This window comes from Cyrtonyx montezumae, unplaced genomic scaffold (assembly GCF_038088225.1).
Source record: "Cyrtonyx montezumae isolate F1298 unplaced genomic scaffold, pur_monq_1.0 scaffold_151, whole genome shotgun sequence".
Classification (NCBI taxonomy): Eukaryota; Metazoa; Chordata; class Aves; order Galliformes; family Odontophoridae; genus Cyrtonyx; species Cyrtonyx montezumae.
Window position 1 is genome coordinate 17,713 of NW_027071883.1, and position 20,314 is coordinate 38,026.

The following is a 20,314-nucleotide window of genomic DNA, read 5'->3' on the forward strand; positions in this document are numbered from 1 at the left end:
AGCTGCCCCATAGCTGCCCCATAGCCACGGCATGGCTGCCCCATAGCTGCCCCATAGTGCCCCATAGCCATCCCATAGCGCCCCATAGCGCCCCATAGCGCCCCACAGCCACCCCATGGCTGCCCCATAGCGCCCCACGCACACCGCACGGCTGCCCCATAGCTGCCCCATAGCGCCCCATAGCCATCCCATAGCGCCCCACAGACACCCCATGGCTGCCCCATAGCGCCCCACAGACACCGCACGGCTGCCCCATAGCTGCCCCATAGTGCCCCATAGACATCCCATAGCGCCACATAGCCACCCCGTAGTGCCCCATAGTGCCCCATAGCCACCCCATAGCACCCCATAGAGCCCCATAGCCACCCGATAGAGACCCATAGCCACCCTACAGCACCCCATAGCACCCCATAGAGCCCCATAGCCACCCCACAGCACGCCATAGAGCCCCATAGCCAGACCATAGAGCCCCATAGCCACCCGATAGCACCCCATAGAGACCCATAACCACCCCATAGCACCCCAGAGAGCCCCATAGAGCCCCATAGCCACCCCATAGTGCCCCATAGCCACCCCATAGAGCCCCATAACCACCCCATAGAGCCCCATAACCACCCCATAGCACCCCAGAGAGCCCCATAGAGCCCCATAGCCACCCCATAGTGCCCCATAGCCACCCCATAGAGCCCCATAACCACCCCATAGAGCCCCATAACCACCCCATAGCACCCCATAAAGCCCCATAGCCACCCCATAGAGCCCCATAGCCACCCCATAGTGCCCCATAGCCACCCCATAGCGCCCCATAGCCACCCCATAGCGCCCCATAGCCACCCCATAGAGCCCCATAACCACCCCATAGCACCCCAGAGAGCCCCATAGAGCCCCATAGCCACCCCATAGAGCCCCATAGCCACCCCATAGCGCCCCATAGCCACCCCATAGAGCCCCATAACCACCCCATAGCACCCCAGAGAGCCCCATAGAGCCCCATAGCCACCCCATAGAGCCCCATAACCACCCCATAGCACCCCATAGCGCCCCATAGCGCCCCACAGCGGCGCAGGGCCGACCTTCGCAGAAGAACATGTCCCAGACGCGCAGCACGGCGTATAAACCCCATAGCCACCCCATAGCGCCCCATAGCCACCCCATAGAGCCCCATAGCCACCCCATAGAGCCCCATAGCGCCCCATAACCACCCCACAGCGCCCCATAGAGCCCCATAGCCACCCCATAGAGCCCCATAGCCACCCCATAGCACCCCATAGAGCCCCATAACCACCCCATAGAGCCCCATAACCACCCCATAGCGCCCCATAGCGCCCCACAGCGGCGCAGGGCCGACCTTCGCAGAAGAACATGTCCCAGACGCGCAGCACGGCGTATAAACCCCATAGCCACCCCATAGCGCCCCATAGAGCCCCATAGAGCCCCATAGAGCCCCATAGCCACCCCATAGAGCCCCATAACCACCCCATAGCACCCCATAGAGCCCCATAGCCACCCCATAGAGCCCCATAACCACCCCATAGCACCCCATAGAGCCCCATAACCACCCCATAGAGCCCCATAACCACCCCATAGCACCCCATAGAGACCCCATAGAGCCCCATAGAGCCCCATAACCACCCCATAGCGCCCCATAGCGCCCCACAGCGGCGCAGGGCCGACCTTCGCAGAAGAACATGTCCCAGACGCGCAGCACGGCGTATAAACCCCATAGCCACCCCATAGCGCCCCATAGCCACCCCATAGAGCCCCATAGCGCCCCATAGCCACCCCATAGAGCCCCATAACCACCCCATAGCACCCCATAGAGCCCCATAGCCACCCCATAGAGCCCCATAACCACCCCATAGAGCCCCATAGCGCCCCATAGCCACCCCATAGCGCCCCATAGCACCCCATAGCGCCCCATAGCCACCCCACAGCGGCGCAGGGCCGACCTTCGCAGAAGAACATGTCCCAGACGCGCAGCACGGCGTATAAACCCCATAGCCACCCCATAGCGCCCCATAGCCACCCCATAGAGCCCCATAGAGCCCCATAGCCACCCCATAGAGCCCCATAACCACCCCATAGCACCCCATAGAGCCCCATAGCCACCCCATAGAGCCCCATAGCCACCCCATAGAGCCCCATAACCACCCCATAGCACCCCATAGAGCCCCATAGCCACCCGATAGAGCCCCATAGCCACCCCATAGAGCCCCATAACCACCCCATAGCACCACATAAAGCCCCATAGCCACCCCATAGAGCCCCATAGCCACCCCATAGTGCCCCATAGCCACCCCATAGAGCCCCATAGAGCCCCATAACCACCCCATAGAGCCCCATAACCACCCCATAGCGCCCCATAGCGCCCCACAGCGGCGCAGGGCCGACCTTCGCAGAAGAACATGTCCCAGACGCGCAGCACGGCGTATAAACCCCATAGCCACCCCATAGCGCCCCATAGCCACCCCATAGAGCCCCATAGCGCCCCATAGCCACCCCATAGAGCCCCATAACCACCCCATAGCACCCCATAGAGCCCCATAGCCACCCCATAGAGCCCCATAGCCACCCCATAGCACCCCATAGCGCCCCACAGCCACCTGATAGAGACCCATAGCCACCCCATAGAGCCCCATAACCACCCCATAGAGCCCCATAGAGCCCCATAACCACCCCATAGAGCCCCATAACCACCCCATAGCACCCCATAGAGCCCCATAGCCACCCGATAGAGACCCATAGCCACCCCATAGAGACCCATAGCCACCCCATAGAGCCCCATAACCACCCCATAGAGCCCCATAGAGACCCCATAGAGCCCCATAACCACCCCATAGAGCCCCATAGAGACCCCATAGCCACCCCATAGTGCCCCATAGCCACCCCATAGCGCCCCATAGCGCCCCACAGCGGCGCAGGGCCGACCTTCGCAGAAGAACATGTCCCAGACGCGCAGCACGGCGTATAAACCCCATAGCCACCCCATAACACCCCATAACCACCCCATAGCGCCCCATAGCCACCCCACAGCGGCGCAGGGCCGACCTTCGCAGAAGAACATGTCCCAGACGCGCAGCACGGCGTATAAACCCCATAGCCACCCCATAACACCCCATAACCACCCCATAGCGCCCCATAGCCACCCCACAGCGGCGCAGGGCCGACCTTCGCAGAAGAACATGTCCCAGACGCGCAGCACGGCGTATAAACCCCATAGCCACCCCATAGCGCCCCATAGCCACCCCATAGAGCCCCATAGCGCCCCATAGCCACCCCATAGAGACCCATAACCACCCCATAGCGCCCCAGAGAGCCCCATAGAGCCCCATAGCCACCCCATAGTGCCCCATAGCCACCCCATAGAGCCCCATAGAGCCCCATAGCCACCCCATAGAGCCCCATAACCACCCCATAGCGCCCCATAGCGCCCCACAGCGGCGCAGGGCCGACCTTCGCAGAAGAACATGTCCCAGACGCGCAGCACGGCGTATAAACCCCATAGCCACCCCATAGCGCCCCATAGCCACCCCATAGAGCCCCATAGAGCCCCATAGCCACCCCATAGAGCCCCATAACCACCCCATAGCACCCCATAGAGCCCCATAGCCACCCCATAGAGCCCCATAGCCACCCCATAGAGCCCCATAACCACCCCATAGCACCCCATAGAGCCCCATAGCCACCCGATAGAGCCCCATAGCCACCCCATAGAGCCCCATAACCACCCCATAGCACCACATAAAGCCCCATAGCCACCCCATAGAGCCCCATAGCCACCCCATAGTGCCCCATAGCCACCCCATAGAGCCCCATAGAGCCCCATAACCACCCCATAGAGCCCCATAACCACCCCATAGCGCCCCATAGCGCCCCACAGCGGCGCAGGGCCGACCTTCGCAGAAGAACATGTCCCAGACGCGCAGCACGGCGTATAAACCCCATAGCCACCCCATAGCGCCCCATAGCCACCCCATAGAGCCCCATAGCCACCCCATAGCACCCCATAGCGCCCCACAGCCACCTGATAGAGACCCATAGCCACCCCATAGAGCCCCATAACCACCCCATAGAGCCCCATAGAGCCCCATAACCACCCCATAGAGCCCCATAACCACCCCATAGCACCCCATAGAGCCCCATAGCCACCCGATAGAGACCCATAGCCACCCCATAGAGACCCATAGCCACCCCATAGAGCCCCATAACCACCCCATAGAGCCCCATAGAGACCCCATAGAGCCCCATAACCACCCCATAGAGCCCCATAGAGACCCCATAGCCACCCCATAGTGCCCCATAGCCACCCCATAGCGCCCCATAGCGCCCCACAGCGGCGCAGGGCCGACCTTCGCAGAAGAACATGTCCCAGACGCGCAGCACGGCGTATAAACCCCATAGCCACCCCATAACACCCCATAACCACCCCATAGCGCCCCATAGCCACCCCACAGCGGCGCAGGGCCGACCTTCGCAGAAGAACATGTCCCAGACGCGCAGCACGGCGTATAAACCCCATAGCCACCCCATAACACCCCATAACCACCCCATAGCGCCCCATAGCCACCCCACAGCGGCGCAGGGCCGACCTTCGCAGAAGAACATGTCCCAGACGCGCAGCACGGCGTATAAACCCCATAGCCACCCCATAGCGCCCCATAGCCACCCCATAGAGCCCCATAGCGCCCCATAGCCACCCCATAGAGACCCATAACCACCCCATAGCGCCCCAGAGAGCCCCATAGAGCCCCATAGCCACCCCATAGTGCCCCATAGCCACCCCATAGAGCCCCATAGAGCCCCATAGCCACCCCATAGAGCCCCATAACCACCCCATAGCGCCCCATAGCGCCCCACAGCGGCGCAGGGCCGACCTTCGCAGAAGAACATGTCCCAGACGCGCAGCACGGCGGCCCAGGGCAGCGCGCGGGCGAAGATGCACATGAACCACTCGGTGAGGTAGAGCGGCGGCTCCACCCCATAGCGCCGCAGGTGGCGGTGCACGGCCGGGGACACGCGGCGCAACAGCGCCCCGAACACCTCCGCGTCCACCTGCACCGCCTCCTGCGACCCACAGCGACCCATAGCACGCGCTGCGACCCACACGGACACACGGGGACCCACAGGGACCCATAGGGACACATAGGGACCCATAGCAGCCCCATAGGGACCCATAGCAGCCCCATAGGGACCCATAGGGACAGATAGGGACCCATAGGGACACATAGGGACACACGGGGACCCACAGCGACCCATAGCCACGTGCTGCGACCCACAGGGACACATAGGGACCCATAGGGACATATAGGGACACATAGGGACACATAGGGACCCATAGGGACACACGGGGACACATAGGGACACATAGGGACACACGGGGACCCACAGCGACCCATAGCCACGTGCTGCGACCCACACGGACACACGGGGACCCATAGGGACCCATAGGAACCCATAGGGACACATAGGGACACATAGGGACACACGGGGACCCATAGGGACACAAAGGGACACATAGGGACCCATAGCAGCCCCATAGGGACCCATAGCAGCCCCATAGGGACCCATAGGGACAGATAGGGACCCATAGGGACACATAGGGACACACGGGGACCCACAGCGACCCATAGCCACGTGCTGCGACCCACAGGGACACATAGGGACCCATAGGGACATATAGGGACACATAGGGACACATAGGGACCCATAGGGACACACGGGGACACATAGGGACACATAGGGACACACGGGGACCCACAGCGACCCATAGCCACGTGCTGCGACCCACACGGACACACGGGGACCCATAGGGACCCATAGGAACCCATAGGGACACATAGGGACACATAGGGACACATAGAGACCCATAGGGACCCATAGGGACACATAGGGACACATAGGGACCCATAGGGACACATAGGGACCCATAGGGACCCATAGGGACCCATAGGGACCCATAGGGACACATAGGGACCCATAGGGACCCATGGGGACCCATAGGGACACATAGGGACACATAGGGACCCATAGGGACCCATAGGGACCCATAGGGACCCATAGGGACACATAGGGACCCATAGGGACCCATAGGGACACATAGGGACACATAGAGGAACATAGGGACCCATAGGGACGCATAGGGACACATAGGGACACATAGGGACCCACAGAGACCCATAGGGACCCATAGGGACACACAGGGACCCATAAGGACCCATAGGGACACATAGGGACACATAGGGACCCATAGAGACACATAGGGACCCATATGGACCCATAGAGACACATAGGGACCCATAGGGACCCATAGGGACCCATAGGGACACATAGGGACCCATGGGGACCCATAGGGACACATAGGGACCGATGGGGACACATAGGGACCCATAGGGACACATGGGGACCCATAGGGACACATAGGGACCCATAGGGACACATAGGGACACATAGGGGCACATAGGGACACATAGGGACACATAGGGACCCCATAGAGACCCATAGGGACCCATAGGGACCCATAGGGACCCATAGGGACCCACAGGGACCCATAGGGACCCATAGGGACACATGGGGACCCATAGGGACCCATAGAGGAACATAGGGACCCATAGAGACCTATAGGGACCCATAGGGACACATAGGGATCCATAGGGACCAATAGGGACCCATAGGGACACATAGGGACCCATAGGGACACATAGGGACACATAGGGACACATAGGGACCCATGGGGACCCATAGGGACACATAGGGACCCATAGGGACACATAGGGACACATAGGGACCCATAGGGACCCATAGGGACACATAGGGACACATAGGGACCCATAGGGACACATAGGGACCCATAGGGACACATAGGGACACATAGGGACACATAGGGGCACATAGGGACACATAGGGACACATGGGGACCCATAGGGACCCATAGGGACCCATAGGGACCCACAGGGACCCATAGGGACACATGGGGACCCATAGGGACCCATAGAGGAACATAGGGACCCATAGAGACCTATAGGGACCCATAGGGACACATAGGGATCCATAGGGACCAATAGGGACCCATAGGGACACATAGGGACCCATAGGGACACATAGGGACACATAGGGACCCATGGGGACACATAGGGACACACGGGGACCCACAGCGACCCATAGGGACCCATAGAGGAACATAGGGACACATAGGGACCCATAGGGACCCACAGGGACCCATAGGGGCCCACAGCGACCCATAGGGACCCATAGAGGAACATAGGAACACATAGAGACCCACAGGGACCCATAGGGACACATAGAGACCCATAGAGACATACAGGGACCCATAGAGACCCATAGGGACCCATAGAGACCCACAGGGACCCACACGGACCCACAGGGACCCATAGAGACCCACAGGGACCCACAGGGACCCATAGAGGGGCATAGGGACCCATAGAGACCCACAGCAACCCATAGAGACCCATAGGGACCCACAGGGACTCATAGGGACCCACAGCGACCCATAGCACACACTGCGACCCACAGGGACCCATAGAAGGACATAGGGACCCACAGAGACCCATAGGGACCCATAGGGACCTATAGAGACCCATAGGGACCCATAGCGACACGCTGCGACCCATAGGGACCCACAGGGACCCACAGGGACCCATAGAGCCCCATAGGGATTCACAGTGCCCCATAGTGCCCCATAGCGCCCCACAGCGCCCCACAGCGCCCCACAGATCGGGCCCGCACTCACCAGCCCCGCGCTGTAGTATCCGGGCAGGTACCGCTCACAGATCTGCACCAGGCACCAAAACGCCGCCTGCGGGAACCACCGTCAGCACCACCCCACTGCGACCCACAGCGCCCCACTGCGCCCCATAGAGACCCATAGAGACCCACAGAGACCCACAGCGCCCCACTGCGCCCCATAGAGACCCATAGAGATCCATAGAGATCCATAGAGACCCATAGAGACCCACAGCGCCCCACTGCGCCCCATAGAGACCCATAGAGACCCACAGAGACCCACAGAGCCCCACAGAGCCCCATAGAGACCCATAGAGATCCATAGAGACCCACAGCGCCCCACTGCGCCCCATAGAGACCCATAGAGACCCACAGAGACCCACAGCGCCCCACTGCGCCCCATAGAGACCCATAGAGACCCACAGAGACCCACAGCGCCCCACTGCGCCCCATAGAGACCCATAGAGATCCATAGAGATCCATAGAGACCCATAGAGACCCACAGCGCCCCACTGCGCCCCATAGAGACCCATAGAGACCCACAGAGACCCACAGAGCCCCACAGAGCCCCATAGAGACCCATAGAGATCCATAGAGACCCACAGCGCCCCACTGCGCCCCATAGAGACCCATAGAGACCCACAGAGACCCACAGAGACCCATAGAGATCCACAGAGCCCCACAGAGCCCCATAGAGACCAATAGAGACCCATAGCGCCCCATAGAGACCCACAGAGACCCACAGAGACCCATACAGACCCATAGTGCCCCATAGAGACCCATAGAGACCCACAGCGCCCCACTGCGCCCCATAGAGACCCATAGAGACCCACAGCGCCCCACTGCGCCCCATAGAGACCCATAGAGATCCATAGAGACCCACAGAGACCCATAGTGCCCCATAGAGACCCACAGAGACCCACAGAGCCCCATAGAGACCCACAGCGCTCCATAGAGACCCATAAAGACCGAGACCCACAGCGCCCCATAGAGACCCATAGTGCCCCATAGAGACCCACAGAGAAGAGACCCATAGAGACCGAGACCCACAGCGCCCCATAGAGACCCATAGAGACCCATAGCGCCACATAGAGACCCACAGCACCCCATAGAGACATACAGAGCCCTATAGTGTCCCATAGGGACCCCATAGAGACCCCACAGTGCCCCATAGAGCCCCATAGAACACCATAGAGACCCCACAGCACCCCATATGGACCCCACAGAGACCCCAAAGTGCCCCATAGAGACCACAGCACCCCACAGGGGCCCCATAAAGACCCCATAGGGACCCCATAGTGCCCCATAGGGACCCCATAGAGACCCCTGCACCCCATAGGGACCCCATAGAGACCCCAAAGTGCCCCATAGAGACCACAGCACTCCACAGGGACCCCATAAAGACCCCATAGAGACCCCTGCACCCCATAGGGACCCCATAAAGACCCCATAGTGCCCCATAGAGACCACAGCACCCCACAGGGACCCCATAAAGACCCCATAGAGACCCCTGCACCCCATAGGGACCCCATAGTGCCCCATAGGGAGCCCATAAAGACCCCAAAGTGCCCCACAGAGACCACAGCACCCCACAGGGACCCCATAAAGACCCCATAGTGCCCCATAGGGACCCCATAGAGACCCCTGCACCCCATAGGGACCCCATAGTGCCCCATAGAGACCACAGCACCCCATAGGGACCCCATAAAGACCCCATAGTGCCCCATAGGGACCCCATAGAGACCCCTGCACCCCATAGGGACCCCATAGGGACCCCATAGCGCCCCATAGGGACCCCATAAAGACCCCAAAGTGCCCCATAGAGACCACAGCACCCCACAGAGACCCCATAAAGACCCCAAAGTGCCCCACAGAGATCACAGCACCCCACAGGGACCCCATAAAGACCCCATAGAGACCCCTGCACCCCATAGGGACCCCAAAGTGCCCCATAGAGACCACAGCACCCCACAGGGACCCCATAAAGACCCCATAGCGCCCCACAGGGACCCCAGAGCGCCCCACAGCGCACCTCCGCGGGCATGTGCATGAGCAGGACGGCGGCCACGGGCGCCTGGGCCTGGCAGTATCCCTCGTGGGGCCGCAGCACCGTGTACGCCTTCAGCACCCGGTACAGGTCCTGCTGCCTGCGCGACGCACCCCACTGCGCCTACGGGCTTGTGGGGCGGGGCTATGGGGCTTGTGGGGCTGGGGGTATGGGGCTTGTGGGGCTGGGGGGACGCTGGGGGTATGGGGCTTATGGGGCTGGGGGTATGAGGCTCGTGGGGCTGGGGGTATGGGGCTTATGGGGCTGGGGGTATGGGGCTCGTGGGGCTGGGGGTACGCTGGGGGTATGGGGCTTGTGAGGCTAGGGGTATGGGGTTTATGGGGCTGGGGGTATGGGGCTTATGGGGCTGGGGGTATGGGGCTTGAGGGACTTGTGGGGCGGGGGTATGGGGCTTGTGGGGCTGGGGGGATGCTGGGGGTATGGGGCTTATGGGGCTGAGGGTATGAGGCTCGTGGGGCTGGGGGTATGGGGCTTGTGGGACGGGGCTATGGGGCTTGTGGGGCTGGGGGTATGGGGCTCGTGGGGCTGGGGGGACGCTGGGGGTATGGGGCTTATGGGGCTGGGGGTATGAGGCTCGTGGGGCTGGGGGTATGGGGCTTGAGGGACTTGTGGGGCGGGGCTATGGGGCTTGTGGGGCTGGGGGTATGAGGCTTGTGGGGCTGGGGGTATGGGGCTTGTGGGGCTGGGGGGATGCTGGGGGTATGGGGCTTATGGGGCTGGGGGTATGAGGCTCGTGGGGCTGGGGGTATGGGGCTTGAGGGACTTGTGGGGCGGGGCTATGGGGCTTGTGGGGCTGGGGGTATGGGGCTCGTGGGGCTGGGGGGACGCTGGGGGTATGGGGCTTATGGGGCTGGGGGTATGAGGCTCGTGGGGCTGGGGGTATGGGGCTTGAGGGACTTGTGGGGCGGGGGTATGGGGCTTGTGGGGCTGGGGGTATGGGGCTTGTGGGGCTGGGGGTATGGGGCTTGTGGGGCTGGGGGTATGGGGCTTGTGGGGCTGGGGGTATGAGGCTTGTGGGGCTGGGGGTATGGGGCTTATGGGGCTGGGGGTATGGGGCTTATGGGGCTGGGGGTATGGGGCTTATGGGGCTGGGGAATGGGGCTTATGGGGCTGGGGGTATGGGCTTATGGGGCTGGGGTATGGGGCTTATGGGGCTGGGGTATGGGGCTTATGGGGCTGGGGAATGGGGCTTATGAGGCTGGGGAATGGGGCTTGTGGGGCGGGGCTTAAGGGGCGGAGCTTCATGTAAGCGATGGGAATTCAGAGGGGGCGTGGCCTAAAGGGGCGTGGCCTAAGGTTTATGGGGTGGGGATTAAGGGGGCGGGGCTTTGTATAAGTGGTGGGGGTAGGGAGGGGGCGGGGCCTCATGTAAGTGGTGCTGAAAGGGGGTGGAGCTTATGGGGTGGGGCCTCGTGTAAGTGGTGGGTGAAAGGGGCGTGGCCTAAAGGGGCGTGGCCTAAAGGGCGGGGATTATGGGTCTTCTGGGGTGGGGCTTACTTAATATTTAAGTAGTGGGGGTAGAAAGGGGTGGGGCCTAAGGGGGCGGGGCCTCGTGCAACGTTGTGGGGGGCAGAAAGGGGCGGGGCCTAAGGGGGGCGGTGCTTGGGGCGGGGTTTCATGTGATGGGGCAGGTAGGGGGCAGGGCCAGAAGTGGGCGGGGCCAGATGTGGGCGTGGCTTCGGGACGGGTTCAGCCGGAAGTGGGCGTGGCCACACGGTCTCTATGGCACCAAATGGGATTGGTTGGGGGGGGCTTTTATGTAAAGGGGTCGTGTCCAGAAAGTGGGCGTGGCCTCGTTTGGGGGCGGGGCCAGAAGTGGGCGTGGCCACAATGTCTCCATTGAACCGAATGGGATCGGATGGGGGGGGAGGGCGGGGCCTTTATATAAAGGGGCGTGTCCGGGAGTGGGCGTGGCCTGGGGTTGGGGGCGTGGCCGGAAGTGGGCGTGGCCACATTGTCTCCATTGAACCGAATGGGATCGGATTGGGGGGGGGAGGGGGAAGGGCGGGGCCTTTATATAAAGGGGCGTGTCCACGAGTGGGCGTGGCCTGTGGTTGGGGGGCGTGGTCAGAAGTGGGCGTGGCCACATTGTCTCCATTGACCCGAATGGGATCGGATTGGGGAGGGGGGGAGGGGGGAAGGGTGGGGCCTTTATATAAAGGGGCGTGTCCAGGAGTGGGCGTGGGCCGGGGGGTTGGGGGCGTGGCCGGAAGTGGGCGTGGCCTGACCCGTGCCCGCCGCGGGCGGCGAACATCTCGTGGAAGGGGAACTGGCGGTGCAGGTCCTTCTCGATGGCGTCCAACCAGCGCGCCTCCCCCGGTTGGCTCTCCAGCTCCTGGGGGCGGGGCCACGAGGTCACAGGGACCCATAGGGACCCATAGGGACCCATAGCGACCCATAGAGACCCATAGGGATTCATAGGGACCCACAGGGACCCATAGCGACCCATTGAGACCCATAGGGATTCATAGGACCCACAGGGACCCATAGCGACCCATAGAGATCCAGAGGGACTCATAGGGACCCATAGAGACCCACAGGGACCCATAGCGACCCATAGGGATTCATAGGGACCCACAGGGACCCACAGCGACCCATAGAGATCCAGAGGGGACTCATAGGGACCCCCATAGAGACCCATAGAGACCCATAGGGATTCATAGGGACCCACAGGGACCCACATGGACCCATAGCGACCCATAGAGATCCATAGGGACTCATAGGGACCCATAGAGACCCATAGAGACCCATAGAGACCCATAGGGACCCATAGGGACCCATAGAGCCCATAGAGACCCCATATGACCCCATAGAACCCCATAGAGCCCCATAGAGGCCCCATGGCGCCCCATGGCACCCCATAGGGACCCACAGAGACACACAGGGATCCATAGAGACCCATAGGGACCCAGAGAGAACAATAGGGACATATAGAGACCCATAAAGACCCATAGAGACCCCATAGAGACCCATAGGGACCCACAGAGACGCATAGGGACCCATAGAGAGACATAGGGACCCATAGAGACCCATAGGGACCCCATAGAGACCCATAGGGACCCCATAGAGAGACATAGGGACCCCATAGAGAGACATAGGGACCCATAGAGAGACATAGGGACCCCATAGAGACCCATAGGGACCCACAGAGACCCACAGAGACCCATAGGGACCCACAGAGACCCATAGGGACCCATAGAGACCCATAGGGACCCAGAGGGACCCATAGGGACCCACAGAGACCCATAGAGACCCCATAGAGACCCATCGGGACCCATCGGGACCCACAGAGACCCATAGGGACCCATGTGGATGAAGGGAGAGCGCCCCCTGGTGGCGGGGAAGGGAACTGTAGCCCCATAGGATTACAGAGACTCCCCCCACACCCCAAATCCCCCCCCCCCCCCACACCCCAAATCCCCCCCCGCCCCACATCCCCCCCTGCCCCACATCCCCGCCCCACATCCCTGCCCCACATCCCCGCCCCACCTGGAAGAGGCCGGGGTGCTGCTGCTGGAGGTGGTGGCTGGCCGACAGGAGCTGCCACGCGCGGGCACGCAGCGACGATGGGATCCCCTTCCGGCACCGCAGCTTCACCTGCCCCACAGCGGGACCCATAGCGCCCCACACCGGGACCCATAGCGGGACCCATAGCGCCCCACACCGGGACCCATAGCGGGACCCATAGCGCCCCACAGCGGGACCCATAGTGGGATCCATAGCACTCCACAGCGGGACCCATAGCGCCCTACAGCAGGACCCATAGTGGGACCCATAGTGGGACCCACATCGCCCCACAGCGGGACCCATAGCGGGACCCACAGCGGGACCCACAGCGGGACCCATAGCACCCCACAGTGGGACCCATAGTGGGACCCATAGCGCCCCAGGGGCAGGAGAAGCTCCCTGTGGGGCAGGAGGAGCCCACTATGGGGCAGGACGTGCCTGCTATGGGGCAAGAGGAGACCCCAGAACACTCTGTGGGGCAGGAGGAGCCTGCTATGGGGCAGGAGGAGACCCCAGAACACTCTGTGGGGCAGGAGGAGCCCGCTATGGGGCAGGAGGAGACCCCAGAGCACTTTATGGGGCAGGAGGAGCCCGCTTTGGGGCAGGACAGCCCGCTATGGGGCAGGAGGAGCCCGCTATGGGGCAGGACAGCCCACTTTGGGGCAGGACAGCCCGCTATGGGGCAGGAGGAGCCAGCCATGGGGCAGGACAGCCCGCTATGGGGCAGGAGGAACTCGCTATGGGGCAGGAGGAGCCAGCTATGGGGCAGGAGGAACTCGCTATGGGGCAGGAGGAGCCCGCTTTGGGGCAGGACAGCCCACTATGGGGCAGGAGGAACTCGCTATGGGGCAGGAGGAGCCCGCTATGGGGCAGGACAGCCCACTTTGGGGCAGGACAGCCCGCTATGGGGCAGGAGGAGCCAGCCATGGGGCAGGACAGCCCGCTATGGGGCAGGAGGAGCCAGCCATGGGGCAGGACAGCCCACTTTGGGGCAGGACAGCCCGCTATGGGGCAGGAGGAACTCGCTATGGGGCAGGAGGAGCCAGCTATGGGGCAGGACAGCCCGCTTTGGGGCAGGAGGAGCCAGCTATGGGGCAGGAGGAGCCCGCTATGGGGCAGGAGGAGCCCACTTTGGGGCAGGACAGCCCGCTTTGGGGCAGGAGGAGCCCGCTATGGGGCAGGAGGAGCCCGCTATGGGGCAGGAGGAGCCCACTTTGGGGCAGGAGGAGCCCGCTTTGGGGCAGGAGGAGCCAGCTATGGGGCAGGAGGAGCCAGCTATGGGGCAGGACAGCCCGCTTTGGGGCAGGAGGAGCCCGCTTTGGGGCAGGAGGAGCCAGCTATGGGGCATGAGGAGCCAGCTATGGGGCAGGACAGCCCGCTTTGGGGCAGGACAGCCCGCTTTGGGGCAGGAGGAGCCAGCTATGGGGCAGGAGGAGCCAGCTATGGGGCAGGACAGCCCACTATGGGGCAGGAGAAGCCAGCTATGGGGCAGGACAGCCCGCTTTGGGGCAGGACAGCCCGCTATGGGGCAGGAGGAGCCCGCTATGGGGCAGGAAGAGCCCCCAGAGCACTCTAAGGGGCAGGAGGAGCCCACTTTGGGGCAGGACAGCCCGCTTTGGGGCAGGAGGAGCCAGCTATGGGGCAGGAGGAGCCCGCTATGGGGCAGGAGGAGCCCACTTTGGGGCAGGACAGCCCGCTATGGGGCAGGAGGAGCCCGCTATGGGGCAGGACAGCCCGCTTTGGGGCAGGAGGAGCCAGCTATGGGGCAGGAGGAGCCAGCTATGGGGTAGGAGGAGCCAGCTATGGGGCAGGACAGCCCGCTTTGGGGCAGGACAGCCCGCTATGGGGCAGGAGGAGCCCGCTATGGGGCAGGAGGAGCTCGCTATGGGGCAGACCCACCTTCTGGTAGCGCCGCGTCAGCCATGTGTCCCAATGGGAGAACATCTCGAGCCACTTCAGCTCCCGCTGCCGCGCCACGTCCACGGGCACCGAGCTCTCCCTGTGGGGCACAGCCCCATAAGTGTGGGGCACAGCCCCCTAAGTGTGGGGTGTGAGCCCCACGCACGCCGCTCCCCTCCCCCCTCCCCTTCCAACCTGGCCCCACACTTTGAGGGATCCCACCCGAGAAACTGCGGGGATGGGCAACTTATGGGGCGCTGTGGGGCGGAAGGGGGACATACACCCTATGGGGCGCTATGGGGCAGGAGAGGAATGCCCGTCCTATGGGGCAGGAGGGGACTGCCCACCCTCTGTGGCGCTATGGGGCGCTATGGGGTTCTATGGGGCTCTATTGGGTTCTATGGGGCTCTATGGGGTGCTATGGGGCTCTATGGGGCGCTATGGGGCTCTATGGGGTCATATGGGGTTCTATGAGGCACTATGGGGCGCTATGGGGTGCTATGGGGTTTTATGGGGTTCAATGGGTCTGTATAGAGCTCTATGGATCTATATGGGTTTCTATAGGTCTCTATGGGGTTCTATGGGGATCTATGGGGTTCTATGGGGCACTATGGATTCTATGGGACCCTATGGGTTTCTATGGGGCTCTATGGGGTTCTATGGGGCACTATGGGGGCTCTATGGGGCACTTTCGGTTGTATGGGGTTCTATGGGTCTCTATGGGGTTCTGTGGGTCTCTATGGGTCTCTATGGGGCTCTATGAGGATCTATGGGGCGCTATGGGGTTCTATGGGTCCCTATAGGTCACTATGGGTACCAAGGGAGCACTATGGGTTCTAGGTGTTCTATGGGGCGCTGTGGGGCGCTATGGGGCACTATGGATTCTATGGGGCTCTATGGGGTTCTATGGGGCTCTATGGGGATCTATGGGACTCTATGGGGCTCTATGGGTCTCTATGGGGATCTATGGGTCACTATGGGTTCCAAGGGGGCACTACGGGTTCTACGTGTTCTATGGGGCGCTGTGGGGCGCTATGGGGCACTATGGATTCTATGGGGCTCTATGGGGTTCTATGGGGCTCTATGGGGTTCTATGGGGCTCTATGGGGCTCTATGGGGATCTATGGGGCTCTATGGGGTTTTATGGGTCTCTATGGGGCTCTATGGGTCACTATGGGTTCCAAGGGGGCACTACGGGTTCTACGTGTTCTATGGGGCGCTGTGGGGCGCTATGGGGCACTATGGATTCTATGGGCTCTATGGGGCTCTATGGGGCTCTATGGGTCACTATGGGTTCCAAGGGGGCACTACGGGTTCTACGTGTTCTATGGGGCGCTGTGGGGCGCTATGGGGCACTATGGATTCTATGGGGCTCTATGGGGTTCTATGGGGCTCTATGGGGCTCTATGGGGCTCTATGGGGCTCTATGGGTTCCAAGGGGGCACTACGGGTTCTACGTGTTCTATGGGGCGCTGTGGGGCGCTATGGGGCACTATGGATTCTATGGGGCTCTATGGGGTTCTATGGGGCTCTATGGGGCTCTATGGGTCACTATGGGTTCCAAGGGGGCACTACGGGTTCTACGTGTTCTATGGGGCGCTGTGGGGCGCTATGGGGCGCAGACTCACGTGTCGAGGCAGTAGTGGCTGCCCCCCAGGAAACCGTAGCGGTCGGTGCGGCGGAACGTGGGTCCCCCCAACTCCGAATCCGACCCCACAGAGCTGACGTCGTCGGGGAAGGAGCCGAGCGACCCCGAGAGGGCGCTCAGGGAATCCGCGTCCGCCCCACGCGACGGCCACGCCACGCTCGACCCCACGCTGCTCCGCGACCCACGCGTGGCCCCGGAGGACGACGGGAGCGGGGGGACCGTCTGTGGGGTCGCACGCGGAGGAGGGCTCGGGGGGGTCCCAGAAGGAGGAGGGCGGGTATGGGATCGGGGGGTCCAAGATGGAGGACGGTGGGGGCATGGGGTCCAAGATGGAGGACGGTGGGGTTGTGGGGTCCACGATGGACGATGTGGGGGTCTTGGGGTCCGAGATGGAGGACGGTGGGGTCTTGGGGTCCACGATGGACGATGTGGGGGTCTTGGGGTCCAAGATGGAGGACGGTGGGGTCTTGGGGTCCAAGATGGAGGATGTGGGGGTCTTGGGGTCCGAGATGGAGGACGGTGGGGTCTTGGGGTCCAAGATGGAGGATGTGGGGGTCTTGGGGTCCACGATGGACGATGTGGGGGTCTTGGGGTCCAAGATCGATGACGTTGGGGTCTTAGGGTCCAAGATGGAGGACGGTGGGCTCTTGGGGTCCAAGATGGAGGATGGTGGGGTCTTGGGGTCCACGATGGACGATGTGGGGGTCTTGGGGTCCGAGATGGAGGACGGTGGGGTCGTGGGGTCCAAGATGGAGGATGTGGGGGTCTTGGGGTCCACGATGGACGATGTGGGGGTCTTGGGGTCCAAGATCGATGACGTTGGGGTCTTAGGGTCCAAGATGGAGGACGGTGGGCTCTTGGGGTCCAAGATGGAGGATGGTGGGGTCTTGGGGTCCGAGATCGATGATGTGGGGGTCTTGGGGTCCAAGATGGAGGATGTGGGGGTCTTGGGGTCCATGATTGATGACATTGGGGTCTTGGGGTCCAAGATGGATGATGTGGGGATCTTGGGGTCCAGGATCGATGACACTGGAGTCTTGGAGTCCAAGATGGAGGACGCTGGGGGCATGGGGTCCGAGATCGATGATGTGGGGGCCCTGGGGTCCAAGATGGAGGACATTGGGGTCGTGGGGTCCAAGATCGATGACATTGGGTTCTTGGGGTCTAAGATGGATGACGTGGGGATCTTGGGGTCCAAGATGGAGGATGTGGAGGTCTTGGGGTCCAAGATGGAGGACGTTGGGGTCTTGGGGTCCAAGATGGAGGACGTTGGGGTCACGTGATCCAAGATGGTCGCCGTTGGGGTCACGTGATCCAAGATGGTCGCTGTTTTGGTCACGTGATCCGAGATGGTCGACATTGGGGTCACATGATCCAAGATAGTCGCTGTTGAGGTCACGTGATCCAGGATGACTGGTGTTGGGGTTACATGATCCGAGATGGTCAACGTTGGGGTCACGTGATCCATGATGACTGGTGTTGGGGTCACGTGATCCAAGATGGCTGACGTTTGGGTCACGTGATCCGAGATGGCTGACGTTTGGGTCATGTGATCTGAGATGGCGGATGTTGGACCGGATGGGGCTGGATCCAAGATGGCCGCCTTTGGGGTCACGTGATCCAAGGTGGCCGACGTTGGGGTCACGTGATCCAAGGTGGCTGACACTTGGGTCATGTGATCTGAGATGACTGACGTTGGGGTCATGTGATCTGAGATCGCTGATGCTGGGGTCACATGATCCGAGATGGCTGACGTTGAGGTCACGTGACCCAAAGTGGCGGGCGTTGGGGTCATGTGATCAAAGTTGGCGGAACGCGCGGTGCCCTTTGACCCCGAGGTGACCGACGCTGATTTCAAGATGGCGGACGGAGGATTGGGGGTCGCAACCTTTGACCCCAAAGCAGTGGACGTGGGGGGCAGGGCTGTCACCTTTGACCCCGAGATGGCGGCCGTTGACCCTACTGCGCTCCCATTGGTTGAGGCCACACCCAACATGGCGTCCGTTGACCCCACTGCGCTCCCATTGGTTGAGGCCACACCCAACATGGCGTCCGTTGACCCCACTGTGCTCCCATCGGTTGAGGCCACACCCAACATGGCGTCCGTTAACCCCGCCCCACTCCCATCGGTTAAGGCCACACCCAACATGGCGTCCGCTAACCTCGACCTGCTCCCATCGGTTAAGGCCACACCCAACATGGCGTCCGTTGATCCCGCCCCTCGCCCATCGGCCGAGGCCACACCCAAGATGGCCGCCGCAACAACTTCCGGTCCCGCCGCCTTCCCGCCGTCGTCGGGCTCCGCCGAGCACGAGGCGGTGACCTTTGACCCCGAGATGACCTCCGCCGCCGCCCCTCCTCCTTCTCCCCCTTCGCGCGCGCTCCCGCCTGCCGCCGCCGCCCCCAACCCGACCGTCACCGTCCCCGAACCGGCAAAAGCCGCCCCCCCTCCGTCACGTGACCGCGGCGCGACCCCCGCTGACCCCGCACTGACCTCCGCCGCCCTCCCGTCGCCCTCCGCCGGCCCCGAAGCGCCGCGGACCTCCGCCCCTCCTCCCCCCCCGCGCCGTCCACGCCCCGCGGCGGCCATCTTGGGGCGGGGCGGGGGCCGCGGGGGCCCCCGGCGTTATGGGCCGCGTTTCCATGGCGACGCGCGGGGCGCGAAGGGCGGCCGGCAGCCCCCCGGCCGTTGCCGTGGAGATGCGCGCGCAGCGCCGCGTCCGCTTCCGCCCCCGAGGGCCAATGGGAGAGAGGCACCGCCCACTTCCGGGATCGTCTACTTCCGATCTTTCGCTTCGGGTTCCGGTCCGGGCGGAACCACCGGGATCGGGCGGAATCGTTCGGTTCCGGTTCTGCCGCTTTCCGGTTCCGGTGAGAGCACGGGGAGCGCCGCGCGTTTCCGTCCCCGCGTGACCCCGTTCCTCCCCCTCCTTCGCCACTTTTTGCTCCATCATCAACACCGGGGACCGCTCCGCGCCCGCGGGACCCCCGAATTCCCCCCCCAACCCATCGATGCCCCCCAAAATCCACATTCCACCGCGTTGCTCTCATCCGCCCCTAAATACACGCTGATTTCCGGCTCAGGGCCACCGATTTGCAACCTTCCCTCTTAAATTTGCCCAGATTTCCGCTCAATTTCCACAAACTGCCCCAAATCGGCGTCGATTCCCCCCGATTTCCCCCAGTTCTGCCTCGGGACCACCAAATTTTCCCCGTTTTTTCCCTGAACCGGAAGTTCTGTTAGCGAGCGCCGCACTTCCGGTCTCCGCTCTTTCCTCTCCTCTCTATGGTTCTGGATGAGCGAACGTAGCCCCGCTTCCGCTCGCTCCCATTGGCGGAGGCGCCGCGGGGTCGCATCCCATTGGCTGAGAGGGTTGACTACATCTCCCGCAGGCCCCGCGACGCCGCCATTTTTTGTGGGGTGGGAGGAGAGGGTGAGGCTTCAGGGACCC

At 62.4% G+C, this 20,314-nt stretch overlaps 1 protein-coding gene across 1 annotated transcript; it reads right to left on the reverse strand.

The window, feature by feature from the left end:
* Window positions 1-1,404: 1,404 nt before the first annotated feature.
* LOC136046015 (shematrin-like protein 2) lies at window positions 1,405-4,291 on the reverse strand (the record flags this gene model as incomplete). The annotated part of the gene is given in 6 exon segments (XM_065732239.1): window positions 1,405-1,534; window positions 1,724-1,949; window positions 2,521-2,569; window positions 2,571-2,871; window positions 3,495-3,739; window positions 4,193-4,291. Coding segments are annotated over 6 exon segments (1,050 nt in total), but the record flags the coding sequence as incomplete, so codon positions are not given.
* Between the last annotated feature and the right edge of the window lie 16,023 nt (window positions 4,292-20,314).